Genomic DNA, 19,968 nt, shown 5'->3' on the forward strand with positions numbered 1-19,968 from the left:
TCTGGGAAGCTGTGGTGGCTTCTGCACGCAATGTTGATCGTAAACAGATCAAGCCACTGACAGAATCTATGGATGGAAGGCTGTTGAGTGTCATCATAAAGAAAGGTGGCTATATTGGTCACTAATTTTTTGGGGGTTTGTTTTTGCATGTCAGAGATGCTTAATTATAAATTTTGTGCAGTTATATTGGTTTACAAGGTGAAAATAAACAAGTGACATGGAAATATATTTGGTTTTTATTAAGTTGCCTAATAATTCTGAACAGTAATAGTTACCTGCACAAACAGATATCCTCCTTAGATAGCCAAATCTAAAAAAAAACCCACTGGAACTTCCAAAAATATTAAGCTTTGATATTTGAGTCTTTTGGGTTAATGGAGAACATAGTTGTTGATCAATAATAAAAAAATCCTCTAAAATACAACTTGCCTAATAATTCTGCACACGGTTAATAAAAAAATATTTATTAGTTCAGATTTAAAGAATATATCCCAAAATGTAATAATAACAAAAACCTAGGAATATATCCCCAAAAATGTGATAATAAATATTTGAGTTCAGCTTTACAAAATATACCCCCAAACTGTAATAAAAAAATACTTATGAGCTCAGCTTTAAAGAATATACCCCAAAAAGGTAGTAAAAACAAAAACGTAGGAATATATCCCCAAAAATGTAATAAAAAATACTTGATAGAAACAATTTGCCCAAAATAAGTAATAAAAATACTTGTGAGCTCAGCTAGAAAGAATATAGTCCAAAAGTCTATTAAAAAATACTTATGAGCTCCGTTTTAAAGAATATGCTCCGAACAATGCAATGAAAAATACTTATGAGCTCACCTTTAAAGAATAAAACCTAAACAATGCAACGAAAAATACTTATTAGCTCAGCTGTAAAGAATATACCCCAAAAATGTAATAAAAAATACTTATGAGCTCAGCTTTTAAGAATATACCCCAAAAATGTAATAAAAAATACTTATGAGCTCAGCTTTTAAGAATATACCCCAAAAATGTAATAAAAAAGAAACTTAGGAATATATCCCCAAAAATGTAATAAAAAATACTTAGGAGCTCAGCTTTAAAGAATATACCTCCCAAAAATGCAATAAAAGTACTTATGAGCTAAGATTTAAAGAATATACCAACAAAAAAATTAATAAAAAATACTTATGATCTAAGCTTTAAAGAATATATCCAAAAAAAGTAATAGAAAATACTTATGAGCTCAGCTTTAAAGAATATATCCCCAAAAACATAATAAAAACATAAACTTAGGAATATATCCCCAAAAGTGTAATAAAAAATACTTATGAGCTCAGTTTTAAAGAATATACCCCCCAAATTGTAAGAAAAAATACTTATGAGCTCAGTTAGAAAGAATACACCCCAAAAATGTAAAAAAAACCCCAAAAACGTAGGAATATATCCCCATAAATGTAATAAAAAATACTTATAAGCTCAGATATAAAGAATATACCCCAAAAATGTAATAAAAACACTTATGAGCTCAGCTCTAAAGAATATACACCCAAAAATGTAATAAAAATATTTATTTGCTTAGATTTAAAGAATATACCCCATAAATATAATAAAACAAAAACGTTGGAATATATCCCCAAAAATGTAATAAAAAATACTTATGAGCTCAGTTTTAAAGAATATACCCCAAACATGTAATAAAAAAATACTTAGGAGCTCAGTTTTAAAGAAAATACGCCCCAAAAAATGCAATAAAAGTACTTATGAGCTAAGATTTAAAGAATATACCAACAAGAAATTTAATAAAAAATACTTATGAGCTAATCTTTAAAGAATATATCCAAAAAAAGTAATAGAAAATACTTATGAGATCAGCCTTAAAGAATATACCCCCAACAATGTAATAAAAAATACTTATGAGCTCAGCTTTAAAGAATATATCCCCAAAAACATCATAAAAACAAAAACTTAGGAATATATCCCCAAAAGTGTAATAAAAAATACTTATGAGCTCAGTTAGAAAGAATATACCCCAAAAATGCAAAAAATGTAAAAAAAAACCTTAGGAATATATCCCCATAAATGTAATAAAAAATACTTATGAGATCAGCTATAAGGAATATTCTCCAAAAATGCAATAAAAACACTTATGTGCTCAGATTTAAAGAATATACCCCAAAAATGGAATAAAAACAAACATAGGAATATATCCCCAAAAATGTAATAAAAAATAATTATGAGCTCAGCTTTAAAGAATATATCTCAAAAAATGTAATAAAAAATACTAAGAAAGAACAGATCTATTTACAAACATGAAACATGATCAAAGGCCACTAAATCAGGATGTACTTCCTCCTATCACATAGTTAACTAACAGCATGACGTTTCTTTCATTATTCCTGTTGTTACTCAGAATTTAATTTTTTCCCCATAGAAATGTTGAGTACAATTTTCACTTTTTCTTGTACAAATCATTGTAAACCCCAATGTTTGATCATATTTTATTGCAGCGTGAACTATAAATTTGTCTAAATATATATTTTGTATTACATGAGTATTGTTTAATGTGAGCTATTTTTTTTTACATCAGTTAGGTATCAATAAAACGGCCATTTGATATGCACTAGACCTAATGTATCTGTTGCTGAAACAAACAAAAACAGATGTTGCTAATTAGGCGCACATTAAAACACTGTTAATACTGGTAGACTATTACCGCAGTATGATAATTGCACTTAAATCTTTGATCAAGAGGATCTGTTTCTGCTGAGATTTCAAAATTTACGGAACAGAGATTTATCTTAGAATTAACGGCTTACATGTAAAAAGGCTGCATAATAGTAATGGGTATGAGGGTGTATATCTTTGTCTAGTTATACTCTGTGAACATATTGGCACTGCATAAATTATATTCTCTCTCATTCTCTACGAGGTTGTTCATGTATTTGGCAATATGTATATACATTCGCTTGACAAGACCTCTGAATGATATACTTGTGTGCCATGCCATTAGTTGGCGGCGTGTGTCACATTGTTGTGACATCATGACGTTTTCCATCAGTGCACGGCACACAGTGATGTCCTAAGCATTGTCCACCTGTAAGACATGGCCTGGAATTAAGTTTCCAAAGAGAAAAGGGAGAGGGGGAAAATAAGAAGCTCTGAGGAGCAGAAAGTGGGCTATGGGGGTAGGGAGAGCAATGAGGTCAATTTTTTGGAAATATTTTCCTGGCCTTCTGTGGTTCAGCAAAATTGAGGCCATAGCTGGTCACCTTTTCGCTAAATTCTTGTTGAGCGACTTGCAAAGAAATCCTTTTTTTGGAGAATTTGGATATTGCACTTGAATAAATTCACTTGTCTTTAATGTTTGCCGTACAGATGTTTGGCTGACAATTATCTTATTTGTATGGCTTGTTTTCGAATAGGAAGATGCTTTACTGACCAAGACTTATTATATCACTAGCATATAATTTTCATGCTTAAGTCGTCCCAGAGATTATTTCTTCTTCCAAAAAAATGTATGTATGCTTGTCATTTTTACTAATAAAGATGAGCAAACCTGAAGCTCGAGGTTCGGGTTCATAAAGTAACTTCCAAAAAAACCCCAAAGTTCGGGTTCAAAGTTCGAGTGAGTTACGAGTGCAAACCACTCAAGCGAGCAGTGCTGTACTTGAGTATGAGTGATGCTCAGCCCTGTGCAGTGTTTGATCGGCTCGCACTCGGGGTAAAATCAGCATTATCAAATGTAATGTGCACACACAGAAAATGGAAAAACTCCGCCAACCCTCTCGGAAGTGTTCTGCTTATGGCTGGAGACACAAACTGCCCAATTACTGACTTCCATTGAGGATTGGTTCAAGTCAGAGTCACAAACCGAACCTTATCTAAGGTTCGACTGTGCCCTGCGAACCGAACCTCCAAAGGTTTGCTCATCTCTATTTACTAATTAATTAAAATGTACCAAAAAATAAAATTTTAATTGTTAAGTTACTTAATTTGGCCCAAAGTTTCAACTGACTAAGCGACTCCTATTTGTTTCTTGTTTTACAGACGTTCCACACTCCGAGTCTCGGTGATGAAGAATTTGAGATACCTCCCATCACTCCACCTCCAGAGACTGATCCTTCACTTGGCATGTCCGATGTCCTGCTCCCATTTCAAGTGATGGGTGAAGCTTTGGCTGCCCAGGGGAATGAATTTACACCTCAGTTTCCACCTCAAAGTCTAGACCTCCCTTCTATCACCATTTCCCGTAATGCAGTAGACCAAGATCGAATATTGCACTCTAACGGATTGACCATGGTAAGTTTCATATAAAAAGTTAAAAAAAAACACCACCTGTAAAATATCTTATTCACCTATAAATAGAAAGAAATCTAAGTGAATTAGTATGAAGACAATATACAACTGCTGTTCCGTATGGTTTATAAAAAAATGATCTATTTAGAAATGGCCCTAAGCTAAACCTATGACATATGGATAAGAACTACTGCAATGCATTTTGCTTAGATTAAGATATTGCCCTTTATTAGCTATAAACTCTAAAGGCCTACTTTATATGTAGTAACATCAATATATAGCAGATTAGTACATTTCAGCGTTGGGGCAATCTCGGCAGTAATGAAGTTTCCCTTTTCAGTTTCATAAGGAGCCTCGGGGGTCTGAATTCCTACGGAGAGCTGAGAAATGAAATGAATAATAACTATAATCATTGCAGGAAAGCAACAGGATCTAATAATGGCTGCATGTGAAATTTCTAATTAAAAACAAGAACCACCGAGCTATTTACTGTTCTGTGTGAAGTAAAATGTTTGGGAAGACATAACATTTGTGTGATTGTGTAATATTACTACACATATTCCCTTTGTTTTTTTAAATGCACAAGGATGTTAACAAGTTGCTGGTATGCTCACCATGTCAAACCGAGGGTGATGATGAGCAGGCTGGTGTTTTTTCCACATTTAAGGACCCTGCTATTATATGTCAAAGTACCGTATTTTTTGCTTTGTAAGACTCACTTTTTCCCCCAAAACTGGGGGGGAAATGGGGGTGTGACTTACAAAACGGTTATGGCTTACTGGAGTGGTGGTAGTTGAGCAGGATCATAGGAAACTGGCTCACAGGATGCACTCGGGGAGGCATTGATTTGCGATTGAGCAGGCTGCATTGAGCTGACAGTCAGCTAAATTGAATTGCTGATTGTCAATGAGATGATCTTCAAGAAAATGGCCGCGGAAGCGGGCTTGCACAGATTAATGTGATGGACTTCAAGAGAATAGGCATGGAGTCCTATCTGCGATGCGCCGCCTCTGCGGCCATTTTCTTGAAGTCCATCTTGTCAGTCGCAAGCCATTCAATGGAGCTGGCAGTCAACTCAATGCACCTGCTGCCGAGACACCTCTGCAGACCGCCCGTCGATCAACTCACCCGCCACTGAGACACCCTGTGCTGTGACAAATCCGTAGACCACCCTCCCGCAGATCAATGGCGCCTGCCGCTACACCCCTGAGCGCAGATTGTGACCCTGCCTCCTATGACCCCACTCCACCATCGTCGCCCTAGTAAGCCTTACTCGAGGCCCGCTGCTACACCCTCGATCCAGAACATTTCCAACCCTCCTGAGCTGCAATAACCCCTCCTCCAAGCCCGCAGCTTCACCTACCCTGCCTCCTGTGACCTTCCTGAGCCACTCCCCCTGGTAGGCATTAAGATTAAAATGCACTAGGATTATAAGACGGACCTTCTTTAACATTACAAATTATTTTTTCCTATTTTCCTCCTCTAAATTTATGGTGTGTCATATAATCCGATATCTCTTATAAAACGAAAAATACAGTAATATATTTATTATCAGGTCTTTGATTACAGGAGTTGGGGGCATTTCCCTTTACTAAAATATATAATTGGGGTTAGTGTCGCAAATCTGCTGCCAATTTACCAGGTCTGGATATAGCCTTAGTTGGCCCTATTCATACTTTCTGGTAGAGAATAAACTTGACAAATAAACATGGCCATTGCTGAGGAAATGTACACTGATCATCCATAGCATTACAAACACTGACAGGTACATTGATTATCATTGATTTTTTTGTTACTATAGCACCTGTCAAAGGCACTTGTCAAATCAGTTCTTAAAGATAATGTGTTGGGAGTAAGACAAATGTATAAGCTTAAAACGTAACTGTTGTTTTAAGTTGTTTCATAAATCAATAATAAACATGAAAATAAGCAACTTTGTAATATTTCTTATCAGAGAAATCGGCTTCTGTTTCTGCCAGAATTGATTAGCCCTGATCAAAATTCTCAATTCTGAATTCATTGATTTATGAAATAAAAATTAAAATTACGATTACGCTTTAAAAAGTCCTGACCAAATTATTTATTTCATGAACTGTCCTAATTTGTTATGTAATGATGTTTTCTCCAGTTTCTGATGTCGTTCCTGTCCCATTTGAGCGTTCCTCTTCTATGCTGTCTTACGCAGGAACCGTTTTGTGAGGTGGAGCAATTTAATTCAATGTAAATCTATAGAACGTCAAAATGAGGCGCCATTTACTTAGACAGAGAATGTGACTTGAATAAAACATAAACCTTAGGGTGAGCTGGTTAGTCTGATTGTAGGTCATTTGAGCAAAAAGTATAACAGAGAAACGCTGGTATCTAAGGAAGTTGTGAACTGTATGTGTATATATATATATATATATATATATATAGCTACACTTACACATAATTAGATGGGTAAAAAGGACAGTTTCTGTAATAAAAATGTTGTTAGGAATTTTTTAAGGGACCGGGTTACTTTGACAAGGGTCATATTGTTCTGTCCAGAAATTTGGGTGAGCCTGTCTACATTTTGTGTTGGGTTCCTGATGTGGAGAGATTGTTTAGCACCCCACCAAATGTAGTCTAATAAGGTCTAATCAGTGAATCATCAATATATTGTCATGGTCTCTCCTCATGGTTTATTGATGTGCTTCGAGAACAAAGGCTAGTTCACTTGGTGTGAGCCCACAAAAGAGCTGCTCTTGCACATATTTCTAAAAAAAAAAAAAAAGAAAAAAAGTCATCTTTGGCTATGAGAAGAATGTGTTGAAACCGAATCTGTAGAGCAGAATAAGTTGCTAAACTATGACTTCCAAAAAGCGTCAACGAAAAAAAGGCAGCCATATTTATTAACACCAAGACACAGATTTAATGCACTGCAGGATTCAGCAGGTCTGCGTAATAAAGGCTGTGGAAGCAGAGGTGCAAAATACTGATGAAACAACCAGTCATAAGTAGAAATGTGCAAACCCAAAGTTTGGTGTTTGGTGTCATACCAAACACAGACTTAAAAAAAAGGCAAAAAAAAACAGAGTTCAGATTTGGAGTTCGGGTGTTTTACGTATGAAAATCTGCATGTGGATGGAAACCCGAACTGCTTAATTAGTAACTTCCATTTGAGTTCACGTCAAGTCTCGGTCCCAACTTTCTATATAGCCTGGGTGAACCTGCCAAACTGAACTTCTACTGGTCCGCTCATCTCTACTCAAAAACCTACAATTCATAGAAGGAGTGATACCTAATATTACAAATGCACATGGATAAGGCTTGTAAACAAAGACTTCCAAAATGTCATCAGTAAGCATCAGACGTAGATGAGGAAGCAAAGGAAGAAGGTGGCCTGTTCTGAGGAATCAGGTTTTCATTTACAATACATAGACTTTCTGATTTATGTATGTAACTTAGTTGGGCAAGAGGGTCAACCAAGATGGAACCTGGGAAGCAGGTTTTATGATGCTTTTGCCACTATTCTGCTGGGAGATTTGGGCCCTGGCATCCATATGGACATTACTTTGGCATATTTAATTTGTCTAAGCGTTATTTGAGACCAAGCACAAATTTAAGGAAGTGATGTTCATGGCAGGGCCTGTTTCGTCGGGATTGTGGGCTTTGCCACACTTCAAAAACTGTTCAGTAATGCTGTAATTAAACAGTACAAATAGATCAAGGTGTTGACTTGCCTTTTAGTTCCCCATATTTCAATTCATTTGATCAACAAAGGTATGTTATAGAGAAGCATGGCCGATCTGTAGAGGTTCCTCCTCAACTTGCAGGACTGGAAGAATTTTCTGCCACAGTTTTTGTGCCACATTCCACAGGACACTTTCATAGGTAATGTCGAGTCCATGACATATAATATACATCTAAAAGTAAAAAACACGGCTGAAATCTTGATGACTAAAAGTTTATTTTCTTCCTTTATTGAATCATATTAAAATGACATAAATAGAAGTTGGACAGTTTGTTGACAAGTTTCGGCGTTCAGCCTTGAACACTGAAATGTGTCCATGAACTATCCTACACCTCTTTGTCCATTTAATATGATTCAATAAGGGAAGAAATAAACTTTTAGTGATCAAGATTTCAACCGTGTTTTTTACTATTAGATTTATATTATGCCAGTGTATTTATAAGTGTAATAAGGTTATGACTTCAGAGCACTGATTGCACTGATTGATAGAGCAGGATTGGCATATGCACACCTTCACTCCATTCAGAATTGGGCTGTTGAGCCCAGATCCTATCTGTTGGAACCAAAGTGACCAACAAATTATTTAACATCCAATGGATAGGGTAGATTTTTTTTAATAATCCTTAAAGAGGTTGATCACTACGTTTACATTGATGACCTATCCTTGGGAAATGTCATCAATGTCTGATTGGCAGGGGTCCGACACCAGGCACCCCCACCGATCAGCTGTTGTCAGTCCTGGCGGCGGAAGCAGGCAGCAGGACATGCTAAGTTCTGGAGCTGTTACATATTCAGATAGCGGCCGGATACTGCACATCGGCCTCCCAATCTAATCAATAGGAGGTGGATGTGCAGTACCCGGACGATCAGAAGGTGGAGCAGATTCGGAACAGAGCATTACCGGCTGCCTGCTGCCACTGCCAGGACCGAGAATAGCTGATTGGCGGGGGTGCGGCGTGTCAGACCCAGGCTGATCAAACATTGATGATCTATCCTAAGGATAGGCCATCAATGTAGTGGACAATTTCTTTAAAGTCTAACTCACTACTCAAGACCTAAGTCAATGATATCAAAGATATTTTTAGTGCATCCACTTTCAAACAAAATTATATTCCCAGCTATCACAGACATTTTTCTCCTTGTGTAAAATTATAAACATGTTGGATTCCGCACCTAAACGCTCTTCCAAAATGCCTTTTCAAAACATTGTTCTGCTCTACCTAGCAGAACCGAAAGGTATTAATGTGGGCTTAGCCTTGTTATTGTATACAAACTAATGTACGTAACTAATCATTCCAGCACTTCACCTTTCTCCTGCATCTGAATGTGGAGCGTGGTAAGAACAAAAGGCAGTCGTGAATTAATTTTCACCTGCCTGCGTTAATTTGCCAATTTATTATCTAGATTGCTTGGCCTTTCTGTTTGTTACACAGTTCATTAAAATCTCCAAAATCAATATTTTGACAGCTCTTAATAAGATGTCTATCTGTTCTTACTAGAAGGGCAAATATTTATCAATAGGCTAGCAATGAATCATTAAATTAGTTATTGAGCAAATTGTTTTACCTATAATGGGAAAAGGACCTGTGGAAATAATACCTATATGTGCCTATAAAATCTCCCAGTGCGGCACTGGGTATTACCAAAGTAAATCCACTAGAATGTGTAAAGATTAGTAACTCTGTACATAAAGCATTGCAAATGTATATTTTTTTATTGATACATCCTTTATTATAACTAGATTGCTATTGTAAACAGTTTTTCAACAGTCAAAACAGACTTTTTAGAATGGAAATCACCATAGCTTAACACTAGAAGTCCCAGAAATTTCGAGCTCCCCCCTGAAGTCCCGAAAGAGGGTCAAATGACCCTTAGTCCAAGCTTAATAGAACTAACTAGAAACTAAATGGCTTAACTCAATGGAAAACAACAACCTCCTGTGGTGCGACAGTAATGGCCTTAATTACAGAACAAAAGACGGTGATTATAGGATGTTAGCTAAAATCCTTCAGGTCATTTGACCCGTCCCTGGGTTCCATAGGTAGAAATGTTAAATGACCCCTCTCTGGGACTTCTCGTGTTAAACAGTACCTTGCATTTAATTCTTTTTTTTAAATAAAAAGTACAATCTAGAATTTTGGTGCCCGAGTGGATAGTGCTCACTCAAAACATTACTTTGTGTGCAGGCCCATAGACTTTCTATTGGAGCTTTTTAAGAAACTGGTTGAGGTCTCATTATTGTTACAAGGTCTCAGGTGTGAAAGGGGAGCAGGAGTGTTACATTTGGTGTTATCGCTCACACATATTCTCATGCTGGACACCGGAAGTTCAACATGGCACTGATGAGAAAGAATTCTCTGAGGGTCTGAAAAAAGAATTGTTGCTCTACATAAAGACGGACTATAAGAAGATTGCCAACAGCCTTAAACAGAGTAGCAGTATAGTGGCCAAGACTATTCAGTGGTTTAACAAGACAGATTCCACTCAGAACAGGCCTCACCATGGCCGACTAAAGAAGTTGAGTGCACATGCTCGGTGTCATACTAATAGATTTTCTTTTAAAAATACACATGCCAGCATCACTGCAGAGGTTACCAGAGTGGGGTTTCAGCCTGTCAGTGCTCAGACCATACTCAGTACACTGCATAAAATTGGTATGCATGGCTGTCATCCCAGCAGGATGCATCTTCTAAAGATGCTACACAATAAAGACTGCAAACAGTTTGCTGAAGACAAGCAGACTAAAAACATGGTGTACTGGAACCATGACCTGTGGTCTGATGAGACCAAGATAAACTTATTTGGTACAGATGGTGTCAAGCCTGTCTGGTGTAAACCAGGTGAAGAGGACAAAGACAAGTGGGTCTTGCTGCAATCAAGCATCGTGGTTGGAGTATCATGATTTGGGGCTGCATGAGTGCTGCCGGCTGTGAGGAGCTATAATTTGAGGCAACCATGAGTGCCAACATATACTGTGACATACTGAAGCAGAGCATTATGCCCTCCCTTAGGAAATTTGGCCACAGGGCAAAATTCCAACATAGGGAGCCCAAAATACACCTCCAAGATGACCACTGGCTTGCTGAGGGTGCTGGACTTGCCATGTGTCTCCTGACTCAAACCCTGTTGAGCATCTGTGGGGCATCCACAAAAGGAAGGTGGAGGAGCGCAAGGTCTCTAACATCCATCAGCTCCGAGATGTCATTATGTAGGATGGAAGAGGATCCAGTGGCTCCTGTGAAGCTCTAGTGAACTCCATACCCAAGACAGTTAAGGTATTGTGCAAAAATAATGGTGGCCACACAAAATACTGACAATTTGGTAACAATATGGCCATTTTCATTTAGGGGTGTACTTTTGTTCCCAGCGGTTTAGATGTTAATGGCTGTGTTGAGTAATGTAGAGAGCATACCAATTTACACTGTTATACAAGCTGTATACTGACTTCTTAAAATTGGATCAAAGTATTATGACTTCAGTGTTGTCCCTTGAAAAGATATAATAAAATATTTGCAAAAATGTGAGGGGTGTACTCACTTTTGTGATATACTGCATATAAACTGGAATGTATAAAGCAAACAAGCACTTTGTGTAGTTTAGCACACTCCATGGAATATAAAATAAATAGTTGTAGAGGATGAGTCTGTTATAATTTAGAAAGTTTAACATGTCCAACATTTGTGAGTATAAATGAGGCTGTTGTCTTTCGTTCAGGAATTTTGTGGCTGGTACAGACATTGCAGTCAATGCAGTAGACCCAGCCTTTGTACGTCTTTACCCTAAAACATGCTTTGAGTGGCATTTCAAAGTTTGTATACAGACCACAATGCTAGACTGTTTGTCTGAGGCCCCCTTCACCCGTCCGTCTCTCCGGTACGTGTTAGGTCCATTTCCGTATGTACCGGAGACACGGACACACGTACTCCAATGTTATTCAATGTATGGAGTTACACATGCGTTTCTCCATAAGGTGGGTGTGTCCGTGTTCGTGATACTTTTGTCCGTAAAACACGGATGCATGTCCATTTTCTGCACGGAACACGCACAAATGCACCCAATGAAAGTCTATGATCTATGAGCTATGGTATTCCCTGCTTTCCCCTGCAACTGGTGCCTATGATTGGTTGCAGTGAGACATGCCTATACACGCTGAGTGACAGCTGTCTCACTGCAACCAATCACAGCCACCGGTGGGTGTGTCAATATCAAGCAGTAAAAAAAATAAATAAATGATTTAAAAAAATGACGTGCAGTCCCCCCCAATTTTGATACCAGCCAGGGTAAAGCCAAACGGCTGAAGGCTCGTATTCTCAGGATGGGGAGCTCCACATTATGGGGAGCCCCCCAGCCTAACAATATCAGCCAGCAGCCACCCGGAATTGCCGCATCCATTAGATGTGACAGTCCCGGGACTGTACCCAGCTCATCCCGATTTGCCCTGGTGCGTTGGCAATCGGTGTAATAAGGAGTTAATGGCAGCAGCCCATAGCTGCCACTAAGTCCAAGATTAATCATGACAGGCGTCTCCCCGAGATACCTTCCATGATTAACCTGTAAGTTAAAGAAAATAAGCACACACAATGAAAAATCCTTTATTTGAAATAATAAAAAAACCACCCTCGTTCACCACTTTATTAAGCCTTGAAAACCCTTCCAGCTCCGGCGTAATCTACGGAGGTCCCACGACGCTCTCAGCTCTGCTACATGAAGGTGACAGGAGCTGCAGTAGAACATCGCCGCTCCTGTCAGCTCCACGCAGCAACTGAGGAGAGAAGCGCGATCAGCGATGAAGTCACAGGTGAGTTGTGGTCTCGGGTGGAGGATCCAGCTAGCCGCGGGTAAGCTGAGTGACAGCAGCGCTAATCGCGCTGTTCACTTTAGTCACTCAGGGGATTAGCGGTCACCGGTGAGTCCTTCATGGGTGACCACTAATCAGTACGCGACACAGACAGAGCCGCAGTATGACAATGAAGTCGGGTGAAGTTCACCCGAGTTCATTCTCATCGCGCAACGCTGTCTGTCTGCTGTCAGCGGGCATATAGCAACGTCATTGTGCATCACACACGGAACATTTCACATGGGCAACACACGGACATTACACTTATGTATCTCACGCACACACAGACATTCCACATGCACAGACGGCTAGCATACACAATCACACGGATGTCACACGTACCAGAAAAACGGCCACAAAAAACGGAACACGGACCCGAAAAACGGCACGTAAGACATGAACGTGTTTTTCACGGACGTGTGAATGGGGCCTGAGGCTGTAAATTCGTGTCGGGAGATCCATGGTCAGCCTGTGCATTGGGTCTGTATGCGGAATGTGTCATACACTTCATGTAACTCATCCTTATTGTTATGGGTTGTAAATCTAAACACAGTAAAATTATGTCCTACATTTAATATTCTTGAATTACTAAAAATTGTAAATTTGTACAAAAGATTCCTAAATCTAAATTTTGCTAATAATCCATAACTTTGCATGAAACAAATAGTTAGGGAGTGAGGCTTACATAATAGTGTATTTTGGACAAAAAAGTTCGAACGTTGGAGAAACAGTATTCCTTGAATATTTTATTTATTTATTTATTTTTACTGCTTTATATTAGAATAGAGTAAAAAGTATATAAAAAAAAATCACACAAAAGTAAAAAAAAGATATTTTCCCTTTCAAACTGGCCTCCTCAATGACTTTGCCATTTTAAGGATTAGAAATCTTCTGTTGTATACTATTACTTCATTGTTCCAAAGGAATATAATTATAGTTTTTCTTGGAAAAATTTTATAAGATTTTTTTGAGTGATAAAGAAAACTAATGCACTTGATGGGTTTATGAGTAATATTGTACCTCTTTTGTTCTGTGGTCTACTTGACACATTCACCTATAAACTCGAATTCACAATTGCCAGAGGAACAGTTAAAAATAGGTTATGTCAAAGTTCCTCAATGCTTCCCTCAGGGTTTGTGTTGGCTAGATAAATAATAATATTTTTGCACTACCATCATATATTTCCCAGTGGAAGACTGATAAAAATGAACGGTGACTTCTCTTATTGCTTCATAGACATCTTGAGATCCATAAACTGAAGCCAAGTTGCTTGTTATCTTAATAACTATAGGTTTCGGTAAAATGATTTCATGTCGTAAAAGAGCTCTATGAAGTGTATGTTGCATGATACAATGTTGATATGATTTTAGTACATTGGATGTTTCCAATAAAAAGATATTATAATACAGCTACAATAATTTGGATATAATTTCTAGACTAATAATAATCATTATAACAAGGTCACAGACACAAAACAAATAAGGACTGTCTAATAAAGTTAGCCAGTTCAAGACCAGGCCATTTACCCCTGCTCCTGTTTAGGACCATTTCCGGGGTTTTGTACATGTAGTTAAATGAGCTGTGAAAAAAAATTATTGTATGATTATTTATATAATATTTAATTTACTATATATATATAATATTATTTTTGCATTTTTTTTGTGATACTTTGGTTGTAATGTTTATGCTTTTTATTTTTTATTTTTTTTTTGTTCATGTCAGGTGATATTGGAGATGAAATTGTTTTTCACAATAATTTATTTATTTTTTTATAACTAGTATCCAGCACAGCTTCTGCTCCCTCCTCCCTCCTTTTGCTCAGTAATCGCATGACTTTTTCTGAAGGAAAAAATGCTGTTAGCACTTCCTATTACTGAAATACTGTGCCTGTTTAGTGCTGTGTCTATATAAGTTGGGAAGGCAGAGATAGTAATAAACCATCTCTGCCTTCTCTATGAGGAGTCCGGCTGTGTCTGACAGCTGGCTTTCCACCCTTTCAGCTGCACGGTTCCATGCATCTGCTTGACAATGCAGGGACATTTTAGAACATCACTCTGATGCAGAGTTAAACATGGTCCCATACATTTATTTTTTATATGCATTCTGGAATAATACTAATAATAATAAAAATAATAATCGAATATATAAAGCTGAGTGTGTGTGTGTGTATGTCCACTAAAGGAATCCGCACCGTCGCATTTACAATCACGAAATTTTGCACGGATGCCTCATGTGAGCCAAGGAGCGTCGTAGACTATGTTTTGACAGAAAAATGTAACCCCATGCTTTACAGTTAGTCTCTAAAATCCTGCCGCCATTAAACTGAATGGAGGTGGGAGCTATAGGTTATTAATAGCAACTGTCAGTGGTTGCTATAGGAACAAAATAAACTGTTAGTTGAAGCTTATGTGTGATGTTATATGATGTTGGTGGAGAGATGGATAGAGAGACAGAAAAAGACAGACAGACAGAAAAAGACTGGGAAAGAGACAGACCTGGAAAGAGACAGCCCTGGAAAGAGACAGACCTGGAAAGAGACAGCCCTGGAAAGAGACAGACCTGGAAAGAGACAGACCTGGAAAGAGACAGCCTGGGAAAGAGACAGCCTGGGAAAGAGACAGTCCTGGAAAGAGTCAGCCGGACAAAGAGACAGACCTGAAAAGAGACAGAAGGGCAAAGAGACAGTCAGGCAAAGAGACACGGGGAAATAGAAAGACCTGGAAAGATACAGCCCTGGAAAGAGACAGCCTGGGAAAGAGACAGCCGGGGAAAGAGACAGCCCTGGATAGAGACAGTCCTGGAAAGAGACATTCCTGGAAAGAGACAGTCCTGGAAAGAGACAGCCGGGGAAAGAGACAGCCCTGGAAAGAGACAGCCGGGGAAAGAGACAGCCCTGGAAAGAGACAGCCGGGGAAAGAGACAGCCCTGGAAAGAGACAGACCTGGTAAGAGACAGACCTGGTAAGAGCCAGACGGGGAAAGAGCCAGACGGGGAAAGAGACAGACGGGGAAAGAGACAGACGGGGAAAGAGACAGACGGGGAAAGAGACAGACCAGGAAAGTGACAGACCAAGACAGACGAAAAAAGAGACAGATTGAGAAAGAGACAGACAGACACACACATAGAGACAGACACAGAGATAGAGAGATACAGACACAGAGATGGAGACCGATAGACTGATACAAATACAGACAGAGATGGAAAGAGTCAGACAGAGACATAGACACAGACAGACAAGGAAAGAGACAGACAGAGAGACAGACAGACAGCGACACACAGACAGAGACTGGGAGAGAGGCAGAGACAGTTACTATCCCGGGCAATGCCCGGGTACTACAACTAGTAATCATATTAATAATAATAATAATAATAATACAATAATAATATACTCCCTCACATATCAATTCCTACAAATTTAAATACTCTGTAATAGTCTTCATTGTATCAAAAAACGTTTTGGTGTCTATGAGACACCCCTCTATACTAATGTGTAAATGAAATGAAATAAACACAAACACCAAAAAAATCCTTTATTTGAAATAGGAAAAAAAAAAGCACCCTTTTCACCACTTTATTACCCCCCATAACACCCCTGCAGGTCTAACGTAATCTACACAAGGAACCACAATGACATTTTTCCAAGCATACATATACATTTTCAAGACTAGAATAATTAATAGAAGTCAAGCTGAATTTTAGATGGAGATTTCATGGTGATCTAAATAATCTGTATATTTTTTCATCAAAATATCAGTTTTCCCTTGTATCGTTTCAGATACAGATGTTTAAACAAATGCATGTTTAAAGAACACTACAGATTTCTTCCTTTAGTCAGTCTGTCTTCTTTTTTTAGATAACCAAAAGATAACGGCTTTATCTCTCCATGTCTCTCCCTTCTGCCCCCGCTTTATTAACACCTCCCTATAATCTGTCGAATTTTACTGAGCAGTATTGACATCAGTGCAACAGTGGCAATTGGGGTAATAAGAGGTTAATAACAGCTCACAGCTGCCACTAAGCCCTAGATTAGTAATGAGAGGTGTCTATGAGACTCCCCTTATTACTAATCTGTAAGTGAAATGAAATACACACAAACACCAAAAAAAATCCTTTATTTGAAATAAAACAACAAAAAAGCACCCTTTCCATCACTTTATCCCCCCAAAACACCCCTGCAGGTCCAACGTAATCCACATGAGGAACCACAATGACATTTTTACAGGCATACATATATATTTTTAAGACTAGAATAATTAATAGAAGTCAAGCTGAATTTTAGATGGGGGATTTCATGGTGATCTAAATAATCTGTATGTGTTTTAATCAAAATATCAATTTTCCCTTGTATCTTTTTAGATACAGATGTTTAAACAAATGCATGTTTAAAGAACACAATAGATTTTTTTCTTTTAGTCTGTCTGTCTTCTCTTTTTAGATAACCAAAAGATAGCGGCGTTATCTCTCTGTATCTCTCCCTTCTGCCCCCCTTTTTTAACACCTCCCTATAATCTGTCCAGCTTGCTGAGCAGTATTGACATCAGTGCTACATCAATTTCAAAAAGTGGATTATTTTTACAAGACAGCTATTGTGACATATTGGGTCAGTCATAAATGAAAGATATTCATGCAAGCATGCAATACTTGTAATGAAGTCTCACTCTGACCTTCTGTATGATTGATTCGGTAATTTAGTTTTCTCAGGCAGTGCCTGAAATGAAATGAAATCATGTTGAACAAGTTTTGAATACCCACAGTGCACCAGGAGAAAGAAAAATCTGCAGCCCCAGAGGCTTGCAAGTGAACAGCTGAACGATTTATCTCTGTGCTATTATAGCCTATGCCAGAATTCAACATTTTCTTTTTTTTTTCTCTCTTTTTTTTTTTTTTTTCTTATTTGGCTTAAGTACTTAATTCTGCAGGTAGCTCTAAATGGGAAAATAAAATACTGTCCAGATTTAAAATGACAGGACAGAAAGTATGTGCAGTGCGCTGATAAAATATCTTGAATAGAACTGACCTTTCATGTAGCTGAAAGTTACTTGGGAATTTGTCCTTATAATTACCATATAGATTATTTTTATTTCTTTCCTGCAATGAAACACTTCTCAGAACAGCAGTTGTGATTGAATGGAAATTGAACTTGTTAACATTCTCTTCTGCTTAGTCTGTTGTATGTAAGAGAAGGTTGGCTTTGATGAATTTAGAAATTCTTTTTCCTCTCGATATACACAAAAAGCCAGTCAAATATATTATATTGGGACCTTTTATCTCCAGCTCTGCAAAGCTAAATGGGTTTTCGCTAAATGAGAGAAAACATTTATAATGTTACCTGTGCGCATTCCCTTGTATCGAGAAGACAAATGGCTTACAATGTGTCCAAAGCCCGGTAAATATATTTACGCTGATTGCTTGTACAAGAGAAGGGATTTGGTTGGGATCAGGGAGATTTTGTTAGTTAAAATGCTCAATATAGTTATAAAATCTGCTGGAATGGAAAAAGCCGAACTGGGAAACATGGAAAGGATATTTAGTTATTACCTATAAGCTTTCCCTAAATACTTTTTATTGGTTTAATGGTTCAAAGATCCTTTCTGAAGATAACCGATGAAGTACTAAAAAGGTTAAAGGAAACCAAGAGCTGCATGATTGTCAGAAAAATACCTCCAGCACTTCTGAGAAAATATCCTTTAAGATGTGGCCGGGAAGTATTGCTGGAGATGAGACCAATCCGCCGTCACCACCGAAATGGCTTTTCTCAGCACTGTAGGGGGGGTGATTGACAGATTTCTCTTATAGAAAGAGACTATGGATAACCTAGAGCTGGTCATGCAGAAGCTGGCCTCTGGTAGAGCCGATGTAGTCTCATTTCAGTCTACCATCACTACCGGAATGGCTTTTCCCACCATTGCTTTAGGTGATTGACAGATTTCTCTTATAGCAAGAGACTAATGGATAATCTAGAGCTGGTCATGGAGAAGCCGGCCTATGGTAGAACCGGTGTAGTCTCATTTCAGTCAATGGTTCCCAACTGGATCATTAAAGTTCCTTTAATGCCAGATCATTTGTGATAAAGATTTTGCTAAATACTTTTTATTGGTTGAATGGTTCAAAAATCCTTTCTAAAGATAACAGATGAAGTTCTTTAAAGGTTAAAGGGAACCAAGGGCAGCATGAATCATAGCCTGGCTGCATGATTGTCAGAAAAAAACCTCCAGCATTTCTGAGAAAATATCCTTTAACCCTAGAACGCATACCTTGGGCCTCGCAGGCCTGCTAGGTTACTTATTTTCTATTGTAGATTTCTATGGTTGTGTGTTCTAGGGTTAAGATGTGGCCGGGAACCATTGCTGGAGAGGAGACAATCCTGCCTTCGACACCGGATTGGCTTTTCCCATCACTGCTAGAGGTGATTGACAGATTTCTCCTATACCAAGAGACCTGTCAACCTAGAGCTGTCCGGGGAGAAGCTGACCTATGAGAGAGCCAGTGTAGTTTCATTTCAGGCTATGATTCCTAACTGGATAATTAACCCCTTTATGACCAAGGGCGTACTGGGACGTCCTTGGTCGCCTCCTTTTGGTTACCACGGCATCCAGTGGCGATCCTGCCATATTCCCCACACTTGTCTGCTGATATGATCAACAGACATGTGTGACTAACAGGCGCAGGAGGATGGGAGATCAACTCATGCCTTTTAACCCCTTAGATGGCGCTGTCAAACACAGACAGCTCGATTTGATTCAGACGGGGATCGCATTGTTACCTGTCACCATCGGCATAAGCATCTATGCTTCTTTTAATGCATTCCATTATTTTATTAGCCTTGGAAGCAGTTACCTGACACTGATCAATAAAGTTGAGTTTGCCATCCACCCATACACACATCTTTTTCGGTGACCATTTTACCCAGTGTTTTACAATAAAGTACATAATTATAATTTTAATTTCCTCTGCCCCAGTATAGGACCTTATATATACACATTAAACTTCAATTTTCATTTCTCAGCCCAAGCCTCTATCTTACATAATTCCTTCTGTAATATTAAATTATCTTCCTCTGTATGAATTACCCTACAGTTTAGTATAAACTGCAAATATTGAAATTCTATTCTGTATGCCCCTACCAGATTATT

The 19,968-nt window shown here is 38.2% G+C and overlaps 1 protein-coding gene across 2 annotated transcripts in view; it reads left to right on the plus strand.

Annotated features, from left to right (window-relative positions):
* Window positions 1–19,968, plus strand: part of TOX3 (TOX high mobility group box family member 3) — a 219,666-nt gene that overhangs the window by 168,213 nt on the left and 31,485 nt on the right. For both annotated transcript variants that reach the window (XM_075325730.1, XM_075325729.1), the window contains one exon: window positions 4,035–4,286. In XM_075325730.1, coding sequence (XP_075181845.1) covers window positions 4,035–4,286 — 252 coding nt within the window. The remainder of the gene's footprint in view (window positions 1–4,034; window positions 4,287–19,968) is intronic.

The sequence above is a fragment of the Anomaloglossus baeobatrachus genome, chromosome 10 (genome assembly GCF_048569485.1).
Source record: "Anomaloglossus baeobatrachus isolate aAnoBae1 chromosome 10, aAnoBae1.hap1, whole genome shotgun sequence".
Lineage (NCBI taxonomy): Eukaryota > Metazoa > Chordata > Amphibia > Anura > Aromobatidae > Anomaloglossus > Anomaloglossus baeobatrachus.